Source organism: Bombina bombina, chromosome 5 (genome assembly GCF_027579735.1).
Source record: "Bombina bombina isolate aBomBom1 chromosome 5, aBomBom1.pri, whole genome shotgun sequence".
Classification (NCBI taxonomy): Eukaryota; Metazoa; Chordata; class Amphibia; order Anura; family Bombinatoridae; genus Bombina; species Bombina bombina.
Window position 1 is genome coordinate 362,864,259 of NC_069503.1, and position 21,411 is coordinate 362,885,669.

The following is a 21,411-nucleotide window of genomic DNA, read 5'->3' on the forward strand; positions in this document are numbered from 1 at the left end:
TTGTTCCTAAATATTGCAGAGTCTGAGCATTAATTTTTCAGCCACCTTTCAGATTTATTGCCTAAAAAGTTTCGCAAACTTACTTGAAATTTTCTTCATATATGATAAAGATAATTCATTATATTCATTTATGGTCTATAATTTACTGACTAACTTTGTGTGTCTGGGCATCTTATACTGGAAGGTGAATCAAATTGTAATTCTAAATTGTTATCCTCTTGTTGTAAAGTCCCAATTAAACTCCATAACACTGGATACACGAGTAGGAGTATAAAATGACACAGATTCATGGTAAAAAAATACAGATACATAAAAAACAAGTAAGCAAAACAATTAATATAAGTGACAAGGGTATAAGTCTGATTTGAATGATAAACATATATTGTGATTCCATGCATAGGGGCCGAATTATCATTGTGCGAGTGGACATGATCTGATATAGCGGATTATGTCTGCTGCACATCGATAAATGCAGACAGCATACGCTCTCTGCATTTATCATTGCACCAGCAGTTCTTGTGCAGATTTGCAGCCAATCGACCGCTAGCAGGGGGTGTCAACCCGATCGTATTCAATCGGGTTGATTTCTGGCGATGACTTTAGACCGCTGCTTCATAACTTGTTTCCGACGAGCCAGAAACACGGGGCATCAAGCTCTATACAGAGCTTGATAAATATGCCCCATAGAGTGCATTTTTTAGAAAGATAATGTATTCTTTTTTCTCCTCGGTTATTACACAATATTATCCAGATAAATTATTAAAGTTACCAAAGGACTATATTGTTGCCTGACAAATACATTAGTTTATGATAAATATGGGAATGAGCACATATTTTTATTTATGCTACAGCCAGCCTTTCTAGTCAATATTTGTATCAGATGTTGATGAAGCTTGCTCAAAAAAAATCAAAACACTCGGGGATAGATTACATTCTAGCTGTAAATCTTCATAGATTAAAACCAAGATTTTTGTTATTACAATTTAAGTTTGTAAATTTAATGTATTCAACGTTGATTAGAATGAAACAAAAGATTGCAAAATGTAGCCTGCAAAACTACATCAAATTCAGTTTCATTCTAAAGAGAAAATTATGATACAAAATGTTGGGTTTTTTAAAATCTTTTTTATAGTATTTAGTTATTTTCTGCATGTGTTGTACTATATATGTAAATATATGCATGTGCATTTTTTAACAGTTTGTGACTATATGTTGGATCAGAACTAGCTTATTTAAGAAAATATAAATATTTTAAAGGACATTTAGCTTTCTCTAGCAATATTAAATCATGTACCAATGAGCAATACCTAAACTTAAAATTTACACATCACTATGGACAGCTCACTGACTAATAACAAAAACTCACACAACCTTCTTGGTGGAGACAGGCACAAGCATAAACTTGCATAAAAACAAGATGTATGTTAAGCAAGGGAATACCCCTTTAAAAAAAACAGTAAATGTTATATGATTTAATACTAGGGATGTGCAAATATTTGGATATTAATTAAATAATGCCAAAATGGCTGATGTCTGCAGCATTTGAGTCATTTCAGCACTGGATTTATTAAAGTGCTATACACAGATATCTGTACAAATACTCTACATATATTTTTGGGTTGCACATTTACCCTAATAATTTCAGCTCTGAAATGCTCCGAATGCTGCAAACCGTGGACATTTTTAGCATTAATTAGTGAAATTAAGTTTGCATATCTCTATTTAAAACGTCCTATTTTAAATTCCTTTAGAATAATAAAACAAAAAAATACTAAGTGAATGCTAGATAGAATTATGTATTCAATGCAAAAATTACCCTAAAAATAATATGAATCACATTTTTGTTTTAAATATAACAGTTGTTTAAAAAATAAGTATAAAGTTGTAGCGAACTAACATATAGTATAATAATAATAAAAAAATAAAAAACATACCTAAGATATGTTAGCTAAGTTAGGATCTCTTGATCATTGTTTCTGAGTTAACTATGATATCAAATTGCTCAATAATGAGATGGTCTTGTACCTTTTTACTAAATGCAGAAAAACTTGTCCCACACTTAGATTTCCAAGAACCCAAAATAAGATGACTGCCTATTAAAATAGCGGAATTGATGAAGCCTACGTTATCAGAGTTACTGGATCTTAAAAATAGGGGGAAAAAATATGTCCAAGATCCAGCTCTATTTTTGAAAATAGCATTTTATTGAGCCAGAAATTAATTTTCTTCCAAAATTTTAAGAGTTTGGGACCACCCCAAAAACAATGATTCAGACCAGCCCTCTGTAACCTACATTTATAACATGGGTAAGTGGATCTCTTGTTCCATTTAGTTAATTTTTCCGGGGTTATGCGGATTCAATTAATTCAATTTAATTGGGATTCTTTCCATGCAACTGAAGATGTTGCTTTTTCTACCAATAAGAAACTGTTTTTAATATCTATTAACCGTACTTTCCTCACAGCTAACTTCCATTATCCAGTAATTTATTTCCTCCTTGTGGATCCTGTGATAATTTAAAAGTCTGGGCCTCGATTACATATGCAGCATCACCCGCAAAATCCTCCGGCGCCAGATTTTACGTTATTTTGGTATTACATATACGACGTAGCATACAAGTTACGCGCATATATTTCACCCATCGCTCGCAATTATTACTCCCATAGGCTAACATGGGACCGCATCGTAAATCGGTATCCATTATCCAGCGCAAGGATTTACGTGGCGAAAATGGAGAAATCTTACTCCATTTTTACCTCGCCATAAAAGGCAGCCGTAGCAGGCCTTGCGCTGAGTATGGGAGCACCGTAACTCCCGAAAATGCCTGCAAAAATAAATTAACACCTAACGCATGCGCAATGTCTATCTACCTGTCAACCACATTCCACCACCGCAATAACTAATAAAGTCTATTAACCCCTAAACCGCCATGGCCCACAACGCAATAAACCTAACCCCTAACCTAACCCCCCCCTAAATAAACTAAAATTAGCTAATTCACAAAATACTAAAGTTACCATTAAATATAAAAAAAATTACACTACTTCTAAAATAAAAATAAACTAAGTATAAATTAAAGGGGCAGTCTAATCCAAATTCAGGAGTAGACTGTCCCTTTAAGCAAGAATTACAGATTGCGGATATAGGGGTTTTTACGTGTCAGGCTTATTTTTGGGAGACGTGTTAGACTTTTACGGGAGATTTGTTATTTTCTTTACTTTTCTTAGGCGCCGGCAGTTTCTAAAGTGCCGTAAGTCACTAGCGACTCCAGAAATTTGTATTTACGCTCATTTCTGGACATCGCTAGTTTATCCGACTTGCGGCACTTTATGAACTGCCGGCGGGGTGTATGTAATACCCGATGTGCGAGGTGAAATTACGGACGGCGCAGGTTCCCATGCTTGCGCCAAAACCTGCACCGTATATTTGATCGTGCAACTGGAATCTACACTTCCTCTTTTAAAAGGGATTGCAAAGCATGTAATTTTCAGAATTAAATTACTGGAAAAGGGCACTAAATAAATAAATTATATAGTTTAACGTTATATTATAATCTCAAAGTGTTTTTAATGTCCCTTTAAAATCTTATGGCTTTTCAGATTGTCGTTAGAAAGTTGTCATTACTTCTACACAATAAAGTAAATTATAGATTCAAGATCCTACATCAAACTAGGTTCATCATGACTTCAAATAAAGATCTCTAACTGATGAAATCTTTGAATGAATTCTGAATACCCAAAAACAGGTTTTCATTTAGTCATAATACATTTTGTGTTGAATTTGAAAATATATCATTTTAATTGGTAGCGTGATCTAAGCATGTGTTAAAAATGTTCTCATAGATATAATTGTGAAGGTGGAAAAGAGTGTCCAATGTAAAGCAAAGCACTGGGTATTATTTTCATTAGAGGAAGAAAAGTTGTGTGCATTAGTACATGCAACATTTTAGGTTGCTTTTTTAAGAACAGCATATTTCAAGTAGCTGTTTTTTTGTCATGGGTAATATAATACATTTTATTAGACAAATGTAAGTGGAATACTAAGTAAGCACATAAATTACCCTTCTTTTTATTCAATATATCGCTACCTTTTAGGGCAAATCTTATTGGAATTAGTAAAGTGTGGAATTTATTATCAAGTGGATGTAAGACTGCCAGGTTTACCTATAAAATGACGATGTATACTTGGCATCAACAAGCTTCCTCAACATTATATCCAATTTGTTGGTTTGATCAACCAAATGTGTTTTATGTCTTGGTTTACAGTTATTTATCTATGGCCTTTTATAAAGAAGAGACATCATAAATGAACGTGTGTGTTGTGTATGTGTGAATTTTAGAATATTGCTTTCCTGTTAATGATACAAATGCAAGAATGAAACTAAATGTATTTCTATAGCTCAATAATAAATAGATTTCCCATTTGTGTATTGTTTGTGAACACATTTTATATGGTGCTAAAAGGGACAAAATAAATAATCTTGTAATTGGATCTTTACTAAAAATGGTTAAAAAGACATTGAAATTTAACAAATTCATATAGTGCACAAAGGGTGCCTCTTTTTACAATTGTTCTTAGTTACAAACAATGTTAAAAACTTTTAATTTATTTTAATAATCATTAATTAGAACTCAAAGAGAGAAAGAGAGAGAGAGAGAGAGAGAGAGAGAGAGAGAGAGATATTAAATTACTATCATGAAGAGCAATATTTAAAATGTTTAAAATATTTATGCATTTAAAAGTTATGTTAACGCTGTCGACTTGGATAAAACTAACTGGCTTTATTTTCAGGGTCCTAAACCAAAATTTGTTTTTACTCCGCCCCTGCCAAAGGTAACTCAGTAGTAAGCAATAGTAATAATATACATTCTGCTCTGTATAATTAATTTGAGGATAGATGGACTTGGGCCCTAGTGGCACCGCACCTGCTGCACCAGTGGCAGTTCTGCCCCTGCTCTTGTTCATTTTCTTTCATATATAGAGTTGTTTTTAATTTGCTTGCTTATTTTAAGTAGAGTTTGGGGCTTTTTTTCTATTTAGAACTGTTTGAGACTGAGGACAAGAACCATACAATTTATTGTATATATAAATTGCCTATCTAGGTAAGTATTCCACTTGCCTGCCCATAGACGTAGCCTGTATATGTCTTTACCAATGCACCAGAGAACTCTGGGTAATATATGCAAATTAGACTGAGGGTGAATCTCTGAACTTTGTTTGCTTGTTGCACTGAAACACTGCAGAGGTATCACATGCACTTCCTGATCAGACTTTCAGAAGTATGAGTTTCAGTGGTTACATTGATGATGAAGACACAGAAGGAGCCTGCAATACATTTAACAAAAAATAAAAATGAATATATATATATATATATATATTCAAACATATATATATATATCCACTTTGGAGTCCACTCAAATACCTTAAGTGAAGGTCAATTTTGATGAATTAGTACCCGTTTTTAATAATCCTATTAAAAACAAGGGCACTTTAATTCATCACAATTGACATTTCACTCGTTTTCTTAAAAACTTACCTTTTAATCCTGGCAGCCGCTCCAGCGATTCCCCGGCCGTCGGAAGCCTCTGCAGACGTCAGAAATTATGAATCCGGCTTCCTCCAATCCTGGCTTTAACCCCGGGGGAATCTTGGCCTGATGCAACGCCGTGATTGGAGGAAGCCGGATTAATCATTTTGGACCCGCAAAGACGGCTTGCGTTGGGCAGAGTAAGTGTGCTTACTCACATGAAGTTATTTAAGAGTCAGCACTAATTGCCTGAAATGCAAGTCTGTCAAAAGAGCTGCGATAAGGGGGCAGTCAGCAGAAGCTTAGATACAAGGTTATTACAGAGGTAAAAAGTATATTTCTACAACAGTGTTAGTTATGCAAAACTGAGGAATGGTTAATAAAAGGGATTATCTATTTTTTTAAACAATAACATTTTTGGTGTTTACTGTCCCTTTAACTGTTTTGCAAAATGTAAAAGTATCAGAAAACACATCAAAAACACATTACTGAGCACACTTACACTCACAATAACACCCTCTAATAAAAGTTATTAAAAAAAATATTGCACACAAAAGTTATAAAGATTCAAAGATAGGAGGACTCAGGTGTCAGAAAAAAATGGCAGGCAAAGGGCTTCAACATTAAGACACATAAATATACATCGCTAAAGATGTATATGTATGTGTGTATATATATATATATCCAGGCGAGCGCATCCCCATTCTTTACTACTATCAATACCATGGAAGCACCCTGGTGGATGAAATGTTAACCATGAGTGCTGGCCTGCCTGCTGTCTATATATATTTATATAGGTATAGATATATATGTTACCAAAATAGCATCAGATATATATAGAAATATGTATTTATGAATAAATAGAACATATTCTGTTATGTAAATAACATTGGAATATAATATTTTCATGCTGGGTTAGTGCAAAGGAGAATATGCGATCGGATTTGTGCAAGAGTAAAATGTTAGGTTTGTTTTTCACCATTGACTTCTATGGGGGAATATGTGCACGCACATGTGATAGTCTAACTTCGGATTTTTGCGCTCATCGGGTTTGTGTGAGAGCGAAAACACTTTACTTTCAACTTAACAATACGAGCACAACCCAACAAACGCAAAAATCTTAATTCTAGCTCAATTAATGCTCAAGCGGGGATGTTAATTTGCACTCCATTTATAATCCGGCCCCATGTTTTTCTACAGACTTCTCCTGCCGACATCCTGAAAGGTTCAAGTCTGTCCTTATTCTGCTGGCTGTTCCATTTTGTGATTGTGACGTTGATTATTTCTCATTAACTTTGGCTCTCTACCAGTAAATGCAGTATTGTAGCACTGTCTTTTTGTGTCTTATCTTCTTGGAGTCATAATTTCACTGTGTACCAGTAAGTGTATTTCTAAAGAAAACTCTGACATCTTTCTGTGGTAAAATGAATTATATCATATATTATAAAATAAAACTAATTTAAAAATTATTGTTTTAAATTCTACTCTATAATTCTTTTATAAATGTTCACAATACTTGTATATACATTACATTATTAAATATCTATTTTATTATTAAAAAAAAAACGTCTGGAAGAAAATGAAATAGTGAAAACAGATATTCATATATAGATAATAATTGATGGTATGTGATCATTCCAATGCAAGGAAAATGTATGTTTTGTGCATTGTTACACATAAAACATAGTGAAGTTATTTTGTATTACCAAACCTGAATGTTAGTATTTAAAGAGATGACAATTGCGTTATGCACTAGCAATTTTTTTTTACATTTTCCAAATTCAAAACTCTATACTCATAATAGGTTTGTCAGTGTTGTTTTATTACAGCAGTGTTAAAAAATATGTTTGTTGGTGTTATTTATAATTATTATTCTGTACCTCTATTTTTTTTTTATTATTTTATAATTATATCACAGTTTATTAGGTGATTAATGAATACATTTATAGATACATTCTGAATGAATCAAACCACAGCCAAAGTCATGCCTGGATTTTGTTTCCATTGATTATCTGTTTTTGTGTTGTATTTGTATTGTGAGTGACATAAAGTTTGTACTATCATTAACCCATACCTTAAATCATTTCCAAGTACAACTATGTTATCTATTTAAATTAGACACCTTAACACTTTCATGGTTGGAATGTAGCCAGGAATAAATATCTTGTCTGGTCTTGCATGCCAGGCATTCCTTGGGGACTGATTGACTTGACTAGAAAATAGGGCAAAGCACAAAGGAATTGCTATCAGTTTCTAGGTCACAAGCACAGACACTGTGTCAAATACCCAGACTTAATTGTTTATGCAGTGACCTTAGGCACCAAAAATACACTGAAGCCTTACAGCAACACCAAGGCAGCCATGTCTCCTGACTTAGGGTATGTAGGTATTAGTGTTATGGTGAGGCACTGCATTGCCCTAGGTCATTATATCCTATACTAATTTGCGTAATACAGCTTTTAGGTCTGCTGCATATTTAACATACCAAAAACAAAAAGATATAAATATAGATATAGCAGACAGACAGGGGGGACATATGATAGACAAATACCATAGAGAAATAATAACGTAGATAGAAGCATACCATAGATTTCATAGATAGACAGATATCGTACATAGTTCTCATAGACAGACAGATCCCATAAATAACAAATTTACTTCAGAGAAGAGTTTTCCTCCTCCAGCATCAATTTAGTAGGTTTAGTCAGTCAAATATCTCTGTTTATTTTATTTGTATTATTTACCATGAATCAGTATGGCTGTGCTACCCCTATTCATGTAGCTAAAGCTTTAAAAACAAATCATAACAAGGGACAGACTAATAGTTCAATACATACAGTAGATGTATGATCCTGTAGATAGACAGATTGATAGATAGATATATAGATAGATAAATAGATGATAGATAAATAGATAGATGCAGATGGGTGGGCGGCAGACAGATAGAAAGACAGACAGAGACAGATAGATAAAAAAGAAAGACCTATGAAATAAGCACTCAGGCAATTAAAACACAATAAAACATGTCACATAGTTTGACATGTAAGGTACACATTCCTGATATACACATCAGCTGTTAGCTGTTATAGATGTACACACAGGTATGACAAGTGTACATGGAAATCATTGGGATAACACATGCTTCAATAGTAATGATGCATACAGCCGCAATCATGCATCAACTAACAAAGCCATGACATATATCACATGTCAATATACAGAATATGCATATATTAATCATTAAAAAAAACTCTGGCAAAACAATTTTCATTAGCTATTAAGGAAAAGAGCCCCTAAGTTTTGCAAAGTGAGTTATAGTTTTTCTGTGAATAACACTATTGATAAGTAATATTAAAACACATACACACACACACACATACACACACAGATACATGCACTCACATACACACACACAGATACTCATACTCACATACACACACATACAAACACACATACATACAAACACACACAAACACACAGACACACATGCACACAAACACATACATACACACACACACAGACACATGCACACAAACACACACACATACAAACACTCACAAACACATACATTCACACACACATATACACACAGACACACATGCAGACACACATACATACACACACAAATACATACATGCAAACACATACACACACAGACACATATGCACACAAACACAGACATACATGCACGCAAACACACACAGAAACACATGCACACAAACATACAAATACATACACACACATGCACACGTGCACACAAACACATACATATACACACACATATGATTGTGCGCTGGTATCTGAAGTGGCGCACAATACGAATGCGACCTCGCGTTCATATTGCATGGAAGCTTTGCGCTCAATAGAGCACGCTTCCATAGGTTCTAATGAGAGCATTGTTCTTGTGTCGTGAGACGCAGCATGAGAACTAGCGCAGCGAAGGGGAAGCTGTTCTTTTAAAATACTTACATTTTATTCCTAGCAAGTGTGGAACACCGGAGCAGTGATTCCCATGCCTCCAGGTCGTTTCTTCTGACGTTAGAAATGACGAATCTGGCGGAATCCTGGGGGCGGAGGAATCGCTGCTCCTGTGTTCTATGCTTGCTAGGAATAAAATGTAAGTATTTTAAAAGAACGGCTTCCCCTTCGCTGTGCTAGTTCTCATGCTGCGTCTCACGACACAAGAACAATGCTCCCATTGGAACCTATGGAAGCGTGCTCTATTGAGCGCAAAGCTTCCATGCAATATGAACGTGAGGTCGCATTCGTATTGTGCGCCACTTCAGATACCAGTGCACAATTGCATGCACTGATATTACGAGTGGAGTGCCAATATTGCGCTCCCAAAAGCACAATTTTTCGCTTCACTCATAATCTGGACTTACAAATTCTCTAAAAATAATATCAGGTTTTTAACTGCACAAATGAATTGATATTAAGAGGACATTAAACATTACTTTTGTGTAAAAAATCAAGAAGTGTTTAATGAAAAAAAAGGTGTTAGGTAAAAAAAATATATATACATTCTCCTTGCTTGTATATCTTTGCAAAAACACCTTAAAAAGCCTGTGAAACATCTGTTTCTTATAGTTTCTTATGTATTTATTTAAATGTTATTGTTAAATGTTATACATAGCAGGATTTATCAAAGCAATTCTCATAAAATTGTGCCTATATATATATATACATACACGACTGAATACCCTGAATTATTAATGCAAATTGCGCCTAGCAGGTCTGACTTTGGCTAGAGACATAAGCTGTGTTCAATGTCCCTTTAACCATCAGAATGGAAGCATGTATGCTGCTGTACATGTCAAGCACTGTTTTATGCCTTTTTGAAATGCATCTCTTATGTCTTTTTAATTTAAAGGGAAAGTCTAGTAAAAATGTAACTTTCATGATTTAGATAGGGCATGCAATTTTAAACAACTTTCCAATTTACTTTTATCATCAAATTTCCTTTGTTCCCTGGTAGTCTTAGTTAAAAGCTAGGCTCATATTCTAATTTCGAAGCACTTGAAGGCCGCCTCTTATCTCAGCGCTAGTTCATGTGTGTCATATAGATAACATTTGTGCATTGATTGGCTAAAATGCAAGTCTGTCAAAAGAACAGAAATAAGGGGGCAGTCTGCAGAGGCTTAGATACAAGGTAATGCAAAACTGGTGAATGTAAAATAAATAGATTATCTATCTCAGTGTTTTTCAACCAGTGTGCCGTGGCACACTAGTGTGCCGTGACAGATCCTCAGGTGTGCCACGGCAGACTGACAACAGTGTGACATATTTTTTAAACTTTGCTTGTTTTTTACTCCCAGTGCAGGGGTAGTTTGTAGGAGGCATGGCATAACAGCACAGTACATACAGTATGTGTGTGTTTGTGTGTATGTGTATATATATATGCTGTATTAGGCTACAATGTGTGATTTTTAAACAATTTTGGGATGGTAGTGTGCCACAGGATTTTTTAATGTAAAAAAGTGTGCCACGGCAAAAAAAAAGGTTAAAAATCACTGATCTATCTTTTTAAACAATAACAATTCTGGAGTAGACTGTCCTTTATTAAACAAATTATCTTTCCTCAAATATAAAATGAAATAATCCTATTTGAAAATAATTGTTGTGATATTTTTCACAGTGTATTTCTTTTACATATATGTCACAATCCATTGTATTACCTATTTCCTCTCATGACACAACCCAGCAAAGCAAGCACCATATAATGAAATAATGACACTGCAATGCTGTTTCTGATACTGTGTCTCTGAATAAATTCATTTGACAGCAACACTGTATTTCTTCATTGTGTTTGGAGGCCAGATGGTATTCAAATCATTTACTTCACCTTGTTGTGCTTAATTACTACAATCAACACACTATTTTCCAAATTAATCATAACAAAGTCATTTCATTAGTAACACAGCAGGCTGTTGAATTATTAGCACCATAACAGGTTTGCAAACAATTAAACTTTATTTGAACCTTAGTAAATTTGCAGGGTGGAACACTCATCTACCAGGACTGTATAAATCTCAGTACAGTACAGTATACTACTTTAGTGATTCTCGGTACAATATACTACTTTAGTGATGCTCAGTACAGTATACTACTTTAGTGATTCTCAGTACAGTACAGTTCACCACTTTAGAGGCAACATGAAGTAAGGAAAATAAATCCACTGTGGGACAAAAAAAGGGGTTTTATGACCTTGTGGAAAACAAACCCCAGCTACAGTTTGTTACTAATTACTGTGTTTAGAACCTGTTTTACCATAGCTTGAGCAGGATTATGTAATACTACTTTCTGTTCACAGCAGAAAAGTCACAACATACTATAGTGTTGATGTTAGAACAAAATGATCAGATATTGTATTTTTGTGCAGGCTAAAGCCAAAGAAAAAGATCAGGTCATTTGTTGATCAGTGGATGAAGTGCTCCCTCTCCTGGGCATCAAGAGAAAGACTAGAAAATGTTTTTTGTTATTAGTGACAGTGAGTGAGTTTGTTTCTTTGTTCAGACAACACGTGTGCAGGGGGAAGGGCAAGAGGAAGCAACAGAGCTACCTCATTTATGACAAGCATCTGCCATCTGCTGGTCAAATAACACAATGCACGAACCTTTAATATGTATTATATTATATTTACACCCATAAGTTATTTTGAGACTGGGTTTAATCCAATGTTTAGATTTATTTTAAATGCATGCATATTTTACCTCTGATGGAGGCTGCATTGCTTTTATTGAGCAAATAAAAAGAGTTTGTTTCTAGAAATTGAGAAGAGAATGACATAGCAGTCACAACCTCAAACGTTGAAATAAATACAAACTAAGGGTTGAATCGGATTATTATTTTGATTACTTTTTATGGATATTTTCTTTCTAAAATTGTTTTTAACATAAAATCACCACAATATTTTTTCACCAAAATTAATTAATAAAATGCAACAAGATTAGAACATGAAGCCAAAACAATAATATTAATCCAAATTAACATATCAGTCTTGATCAGATTTATTAATACTATTATTATATTAATGATACAAATTAAATGCATTTTAATTCATATTATTTTCCATAGATACACAGCAATCATCATATTCTAAAATATGTAATATATAAATTCCTTGTTTAATAAAACAGAGACATTAATGTGTATGTATTGTATTTTATGTATAACATCTCTTTAAAAAAACAAAACCAGCGTATAGCAGTAGAAGGGACTGCACTACTCCACACAATATTATTGTAACGCAACTTGTTTACATTTTCTGGTGCTTCGGCCTGAATACAAAACCTAGTAAAGGGAAAAAGGAAGAATATATTAACAAGTAAAATATAGGAACAGTTTTATCATGAAGATGGTAGTATCTAGGACAGAAATTAATTCACATGTTTTATTGGAAGCAATATACAATAGCAGGTTGGAGGACTGATAAGTGCACAGTTCAGTCATTGCAATGTGGGATGTTATTGCATGCAGACAACTAATGGAGTAATATTAATTAAAGCGTAAAAGCTATTTTTTTGCCACAGTCCTTAAGTTAATATAACTGCTGCAGAGGTTTAAGGAAGGAAATGCTTATAAAACAGAAAACAGGAGAACACATGAGCCATTATAGTAGATTGGATTAAAATGTACTTACCCGAGCTTCTCAAATATCATACATCTCCATTATGTATGCTTTAGGCACTAAGCCAATGGTTCCCTTCATTTCTCCAACCCACCAGCCATATCTATTGTACTCCTAATTCAAAACAATAAGCAATATTAACCTTTTGCCTGGCACAAATGTAATATCATTTAATGCAAAGTTACTTTTAAATGCTGTTGCCCTATGTTTGCTCTTCTAATCACAGCAGCACAAACCATGTTAGAATGAGTTTTTTTTTTTTGCAAACATTTCCATACATACCAACATTACAGGAAATGCTGACAGGTAGGTAGGTAGGTAGGTAGATAGATAGATTTGTTCTTGTTTGCATAGATATTACTCAAAAAAAGATATTGACCTGAAACAAATTATGTCATGCATAGGAAAGGACTGCAATTAAACATGTAAAAAATATTTTCTTAAATCAAAAGCTTTTGAAACTAATCAAAAATGCATTTTTATCTACTGATACCCAAGAATCAATTGTTCAATGGCTGATGAGGGCAATACTCTATATTGGGGAATAGGAACAAGCCTTCAAAAGGTTTTTGATTGGATAATAATAATAATAATAATAAAACAAATAAAATAACATTGACTAGTACACAAATAATCTTACTATGTTGCTATATCAGTTGATGCAAACAGTTCCATTTTGTAATAATTTATCAGATATATCCCCTGTCCTGCCTTTCTACTGCCTAAATGTATATTCATCTAAACCAACGACACAAAATACTGTAATCAGAAAATATACTAACATTTTAACTATGAGACAAGTATATTTTACAATGATGACAAATCACAATAAAATTAATATATACCTTATATATAGTTACCCATAAATAACAAGTTAAAGGGACATTAAACACTTTTTATAAGCATAGTATTAAGGTTATTCCTCGCCTCCCTCTAGTCATGGGTGCTGCTGCCATGTTGAAATCTATCTTTCACTACATTCCAGTACTGACCTGTGTGCACGTGTGCAACAACTCTCCTTCAGATACCAGCAGTGTAACTTAGGTTCTATAATGGCAGCACCCGTGATTAGATGGAAATGCATGAAATGTATTTCGTGTTTAGTGTCCCTTTAAATACTGTAAATTTGAATATATACTATAAATATATATATATTTTAATATCTGTTAAAATACTATTTTTTATGAAGCAAAGCACACTGGATATGTAGTGAGAAGTAATACATTCATTAAAAAAAACAATAAATATCCACATCAAAATAAATTGCAACTTTGCTTAAAGGGACAGTATACTGTAAAATAGTTTGTCCCTTAATGTGTTTACAATTGCTTTTTTTACCAACTGCAGTAAAAAATGTACGAAAATGAGCTTTTTAAGGTTTATTTGTGTATATTAAAGCTCTGATTTTGTGTTTTGAAGCCACAGCCTAATAAAATAGGTTGAGCTTGTAGGTATAATCATATCTCATTACTGTATCACATTGTGCACATATACCTGCTTCTTTATCTTATATCTGTCCTTAAAACAATCACCAATATTTTGAGAGAACAATGGAAAATCAACATTTTATTACCTTATCTCTGCTTTATCACACTGGGAGTGTAATTTCTTCTGCTGGCTGTGTTTACAAAGCTTATCTATAGCTGGTACGAGCGGCCACAAACTTTCAGAATAGGTGGGGATACCACATGCTAAATTAACAATTTCAAATGCCAATATAAGGGTAAAGGAGCTACTTGTAAACAATTTAATACACTCCAGCAGGTAAAGTGGATCATTGGGAACAAATTAAAGGGGAGAAAAATTTTGAGTAAACTGTCCCTTTAAAGTCACGATTTTTCTTTTCTTTCACCCTGTTTGGTGACTGCCAGTTTGTTTGCGCTTGAAGATTAATAATTATTTGCCAACAAGTCGTTAAAGTTAACATTTGATAGGGCCAATTAGCACTCATGCAAAACAGTCCATAAACAAGTCATGCATAATTAATGTGGGTTAATCTTTCATACCACAATAAAAAGGACAATAAAAAAAATGCTTCAGAACGTTATAATTAGACAATTTATCTGTGTCTATAGAACCTACCTGAATTTCCACCATCCACAAGGGAAACAGATAATACTACAGTCCTTAGTTTATTTAATTAGATTAGAAGATATTTTATAGACCCATTTTGAAATGCATTGAAAATAAAGTGGAAGTGAGCTTTAATATTGTCTTAGAATGAATTTAGGCTGGAAATAAGGCCCAGGGCATTATGAAGTTAGCAGAGTAATTAAACTAATGAGCTGGAAGGACTTATTCTACCTGCCTGCAATATCATGTCTCTAAGGATATTATAGGCAACTTGGTTTGTGAATGCTTGAGAGAGTAATTCCTGGTGACATTGCAAAACCCTTTGAACTTGGCTGATTTTGCTAAAATTACGGTTGGTGTCTCTCTATTAAACTGCACCTGATGGGTTTAGTAGTGGATCTTTAACCTCTTGGTTACATATTGAGCTGTAGTAATGCCTGGCAGACACGGGTTAAATGTGTTTACATTTATAGTGAACGAAATCAATGGCATTCCAATTTATTGCTGTCAAAATGTTTTACTCAACTCAGATGAATTTTGGTTTCAGTTTGTTGCCATACCAATCCAGATGTGCTGCCATTTACACTAGTTTAGCTTCTACAATAATATATATGACACAACAATATCCTTTTTTTAACTATAAAAGAGTAAACACATGCAAAGTATTGGTGGGGTATTAGTAAAGAGACAAAACATAGAAAGCTATGCCACTTGTCTAATGGTTTTGAAGGGCCTTATATTTACAAATCTTTCAAAAGCCCAACAAATGGCTCTGCTTTGCACATCTCTTCTAATGGATTGGAAATTACACCAATATTGATAGTTACTTAAAGGGACACTCAATCAAAATTAAACTTTCATTATTCAGGTAGAGCATGCAATTTTAAACAACTTTCCAATTTACTTCCATTAACAAAATGTGCACAGTCTTTTTATATTTAAACTTTTTGAGTCACCAGCTCCTACTGAGCATGTGCAAGAATAAGTGTGTATGCATTTGTGAATGGCTGAAGGCTGTCACATGGTACGTGTATGCATTTGTGAATGGCTGATGGCTATCACATGGTACAGGGGGAGTGGAAAAAGACATAACTTTTAAAATTGTCAGAAAAAAAAAAATCTACTATTCATTTGAAGTTCAGACTAAGTGCTATTGCATTGTCTTGTTATCTTGCATTTGTTGATTATGCAAATCTACTGTGTTGACTGGTCCTTTAAAACTTTTCAAAACATTGAACAATATTTACATTGTAAATCTTTTCCAAACGTGCATTTGTGAAATAATTATAATATGACAGAGCAGCAATATGAAAGAAATGCAAAACATAGAGAAAATATCATGATCATGGGGTGTCAATGCTACTGGACCAGCAGCTCATTCTGATGCATACCCAGCATATAAGCATACTGGTTACAGTGAGATATAACCCTCATAAAGGCTCCAATATGCCATTAAATCATTAAATCCAGGTGAGCTTATTTTCCCTTCTACCATCTTTCTAAGATATCCATGAAGCTACCCATGTATCTAGGTAAGTACAGAATTAGAGCTGCTGTTAAAAAGATTCTCTGTACACCTTACATATACATAGATAAATGCATACATATATACTTTTGTGTACATGGGACAAAAAGCGTCCAGGGTGAGTAGGGGGTGGTATAGGCACATTTTTCAATGCAGCTGTAATTCTTGTTGTTGGAAAGATGCACAATTAAAGGAACATTATTTTCAGATTGTTTAATTTCATTAATATATTACCTGGGAGAGAAAGTGGAAAACTTCCATAGGTGCAGAGGATGTGTATTCTTGCACAGTGAGAGCATAAGTGAAAGTTACTATTTTTGAACCTACCAGATAACTTTATAAGAATCATCAATCAGGTTAAAAAATCTATTATCATGTAGAAAATATCAGCAGAAAAATGTCATGAGTGAACCTAGATAACTAGATATATAAATATATAAACCACCAGGAAGTGATTATCAGTAACAGAGCATGAAGGGACAGATCAATGCATCATGCATAGATTGGCTGACTAGACATCTGATGTATTTTATAAAGATGAAGGTAGGTACATGGATTTTACACCCAGAACAGGAAGCAAAAAAACTAAAAGAATATTTCTTAGAAATAACTTCATTATATGATTTACAGTTACACCAATTACATTCTAAATGCAACTGTCAGATCGTCAAATGCATAGTGTTATTTCTGTATATAATGTTGTATGACTAGTCTGGGTACCTCACATACTTCAGCTAAAAGCAATGGGTGCTATATTACCCTGCATGCTTCCAAGATGATGCCCAATCCACTACACATTACAGGTTGGCCAGAATAGCTAGATATGGGGATTCATTTTTTAAATAAAACTATTCATTAAGATGTTTTAGCACCACCCCCAAATATTACAGCGGAACACCATTTGCTGAACTTCATGGCATTCAGTGCACATGCTATACATTTGGCAGACATTGTTGATATAATAGAAAAGTGTAATTATTGATTGATGTTCACATTCATTTTTTTATATCAAACTTAAATCAAATAATTACACTAAGTTTTAGCAGATGTTTTGGGTACTGGGTGGTTGAAGTGTAGCAAATAGTGGATCCCCCACAATGCATGGGAATCCCTTCTTAAAAATAAACAATCAGGGCACTACAGTCCCAATAAACAGATACATTGCATCACTAGAAATCCCATATTATATACACCTGTCCTAAATGTAACACCTACTCTGAATTTCAAATAAGCAGTATATTTTTTTCTGACAATTTTTTTTTCTCCCATTTTCCAGCCCCTTGTATCATGTGACATCAGCCAATCAGACTAGTATGCATATACCCTGTGAGTTTTTTGCACATGCTCAGTAGGATCTTGTTTCCCAGAAAGTGTAAATATAAAAAGATTGTGCAAGATTTGATAGTGAAAGTAAATTGGAATGTGTCTTAAAACTGCCGAATGTGTCTTAAAACTGCCTGCTCTTTCTCAATCATAAAAATTTATTTTGACTTGAGTGTCCCTTTAAGAAGCAAAAAATAAATAAATATAGAAGTTTATTTTATGTATCTATAAAAATAAAAAAAAAATCCATATTAATTATAATTTAATGAAAAAACTCCAATTACTTTGTAAAACAGAGCACTAATATGACGTGGCATAAATCATGTACTATATGAAATGGAAAACTGCTGCTTTTAATCATAATTCTACCACAAACCCATTAAATGGTAATATACACACTGTACAAGATAAAGAGAGCGCGGACCATACATCTGCTGTGTAGATCACTGCATTCAGCGCTTCACATGGACTAAAAGGCTAGCAGAGCAAGTGAACACACTCCTAAAAGACTGATAAAATAATAAAGAGTCCTGGAAGCTACAGAAAACCCTTTTCTAGTCAATTTAAAAGAAATATTGCATCCTTTTTGAGGATGTGTAATTATTTTCTATTAATCATGAGCCATAAAGCTGCATTATGCATTTATTCTGTTATCACTAGCATGAGGCCTGCAGTTAGCCGTTGACAATGTGAGGTAATTACTAATACAAAGCTTCTTTCGCTTGTCACTAACGCTATCAAGATGTAGAGGTGCCATAACACATATTATGGCAATGCTCACAAAAGATTTCAGTATTATTCTTAAGTAGCAAAAGGTAGCATCAATGCAAATTAAAAATCTGCAAACTGAAAGTTGCTTATCTGGGAGCATAAAGTGCTAATAATCTTTACCTCAAGTGTGTCCAAACTTCTGAAATTAGAGGTCTCTTCAAAATATATTTTTTCCACTGACTGAGCATGAGAACAAAGTGTTATAGATTCTATTCATAGACACAAACATTAATATTGCCATAAAAATATATATTGAACAGTACTGATTAAGAAAGATGTTTCTTTGCAAATACTACATTTTTACAAACCTAGAAAAATAACCAGAAAAATATATATTGGATACTGCCAGCTCAAACAAGGGCCACATCAGGTCCTCAGTTTTTCAGCTGGTAACTACATATAAGGGCACTCCTCAAAATGAAGTGTAGTGGCAAATGTGTGTGAATAATAGTATATTACAGCAGAAGTACTAGTACACATATGTTGTACATTACACTTCCACAGAATTGTTACAATAACACTCAAGTCAAAATATTTTTTTTATGATTCAGATAGAGAATGTTTTACAATTTACTTCTATTATCAAATTTTGCACAATCTTTTTATATGCACGCTTTCTGGGGAACAGGATCCTACTGTGCATGTGCACAAGCTCATAGAGTATACATGCACTAGTCTGTGATTGACTGATATCTGTCACATGATACAGGGGCCAGGAAAATGCGAGAAAATATAAATTTGTCAGAAAAAAATCTATTGTTTATTTGAAATTCAGAGTAGGGGTTGTATCATTGTTTTTTTTATTATGTACTTGTTAATTATGCAGGATTATTGAGATATGTTTATATGCAGGTTCTGGATGTTGAGGAGAGACACATTCATTACAATATAATGCTAAGCGTTTGATCATCAGGTCCAAAGAGAGAAACATTTTTGTACAAAAATACAAGCTTTTATGTGACTTTCATGAGCACCACTTTTTCTGTTCTACAATACACATATGAATTACGGGTCACTTTGATTTCTTGTATATTTATATGGGTTGACCTGTATGTCACAGATTGTATCTAAATGTGTGTGCTCATATGGCCACAGATTGTATCTAAATATGTGTGTGCTCATATGGCCACAGATTGTATCTAAATATGTGTGTGCTCATATGGCCACAGATTGTATCTAAATATGTGTGTGCTCATATGGCCACAGATTGTATCTAAATATGTGTGTGCTCATATGGCCACAGATTGTATCTAAATATGTGTGTGCTCACATGGCCACAGATTGTATCTAAATATGTGTGTGCTCACATGGCCACATATTGTATCTAAATATGTGTGTGCTCAGATGACCACAGATTGTATCTAAATATGTGTGTGCTCAGATGACCACAGATTGTATCTAAATATGTGTGTGCTCATATGGTCACAGATTGTATCTAAATATGTGTGTGCTCATATGGCCACATATTGTATCTAAATATGTGTGTGCTCATATGGCCACAGATTGTATCTAAATATGTGTGTGCTCATATGGCCACAGATTGTATCTAAATATGTGTGTGCTCATATGGTCACAGATTGTATCTAAATATGTGTGTGCTCATATGGTCACAGATTGTATCTAAATATGTGTGTGCTCATATGGTCACAGATTGTATCTAAATATGTGTGTGCTCATATGGCCACAGCTTGTATCTAAATATGTGTGTGCTCATATGGTCACAGATTGTATCTAAATATGTGTGTGCTCATATGGCCACAGATTGTATCTAAATATGTGTGTGCTCATATGGCCACAGATTGTATCTAAATATGTGTGTGCTCAGATGACCACAGATTGTATCTAAATATGTGTGTGCTCATATGGCCACAGATTGTATCTAAATATGTGTGTGCTCATATGGCCACAGATTGTATCTAAATATGTGTGTGCTCATATGGTCACAGATTGTATCTAAATATGTGTGTGCTCATATGGCCACAGATTGTATCTAAATATGTGTGTGCTCATATGGCCACAGATTGTATCTAAATATGTGTGTGCTCATATGGTCACAGATTGTATCTAAATATGTGTGTGCTCATATGGCCACATATTGTATCTAAATATGTGTGTGCTCATATGGTCACAGATTGTATCTAAATATGTGTGTGCTCATATGGCCACATATTGTATCTAAATATGTGTGTGCTCATATGGCCACAGATTGTATCTAAATATGTGTGTGCTCATATGGCCACAGATTGCATCTAAATATGTGTGTGCTCATATGGCCACAGATTGCATCTAAATATGTGTGTGCTCATATGGCCACAGATTGCATCTAAATATGTGTGTGCTCATATGGCCACAGATTGTATCTAAATATGTGTGTGCTCATATGGCCACAGATTGTATCTAAATATGTGTGTGCTCATATGGCCACAGATTGTATCTAAATATGTGTGTGCTCATATGGCCACAGATTGTATCTAAATATGTGTGTGCTCATATGGCCACAGATTGTATCTAAATATGTGTGTGCTCATATGGCCACAGATTGTATCTAAATATGTGTGTGCT

General features: G+C 34.0%; 1 protein-coding gene across 1 annotated transcript in view; it reads right to left on the bottom strand.

Moving 5' to 3' along the window:
- Nucleotides 1–12,513: 12,513 nt before the first annotated feature.
- SKAP2 (src kinase associated phosphoprotein 2) overlaps nt 12,514–21,411 on the bottom strand; it is a 560,398-nt gene continuing 551,500 nt past the window's right edge. The window contains exons 12-13 of the mRNA XM_053714166.1: nt 13,170–13,271; nt 12,514–12,820 (exon numbers count right to left, since the gene is read on the bottom strand). Of these exons, the coding sequence (XP_053570141.1) occupies nt 13,179–13,271 (93 nt within the window). The 3' untranslated portion in view covers nt 12,514–12,820; nt 13,170–13,178. The remainder of the gene's footprint in view (nt 12,821–13,169; nt 13,272–21,411) is intronic.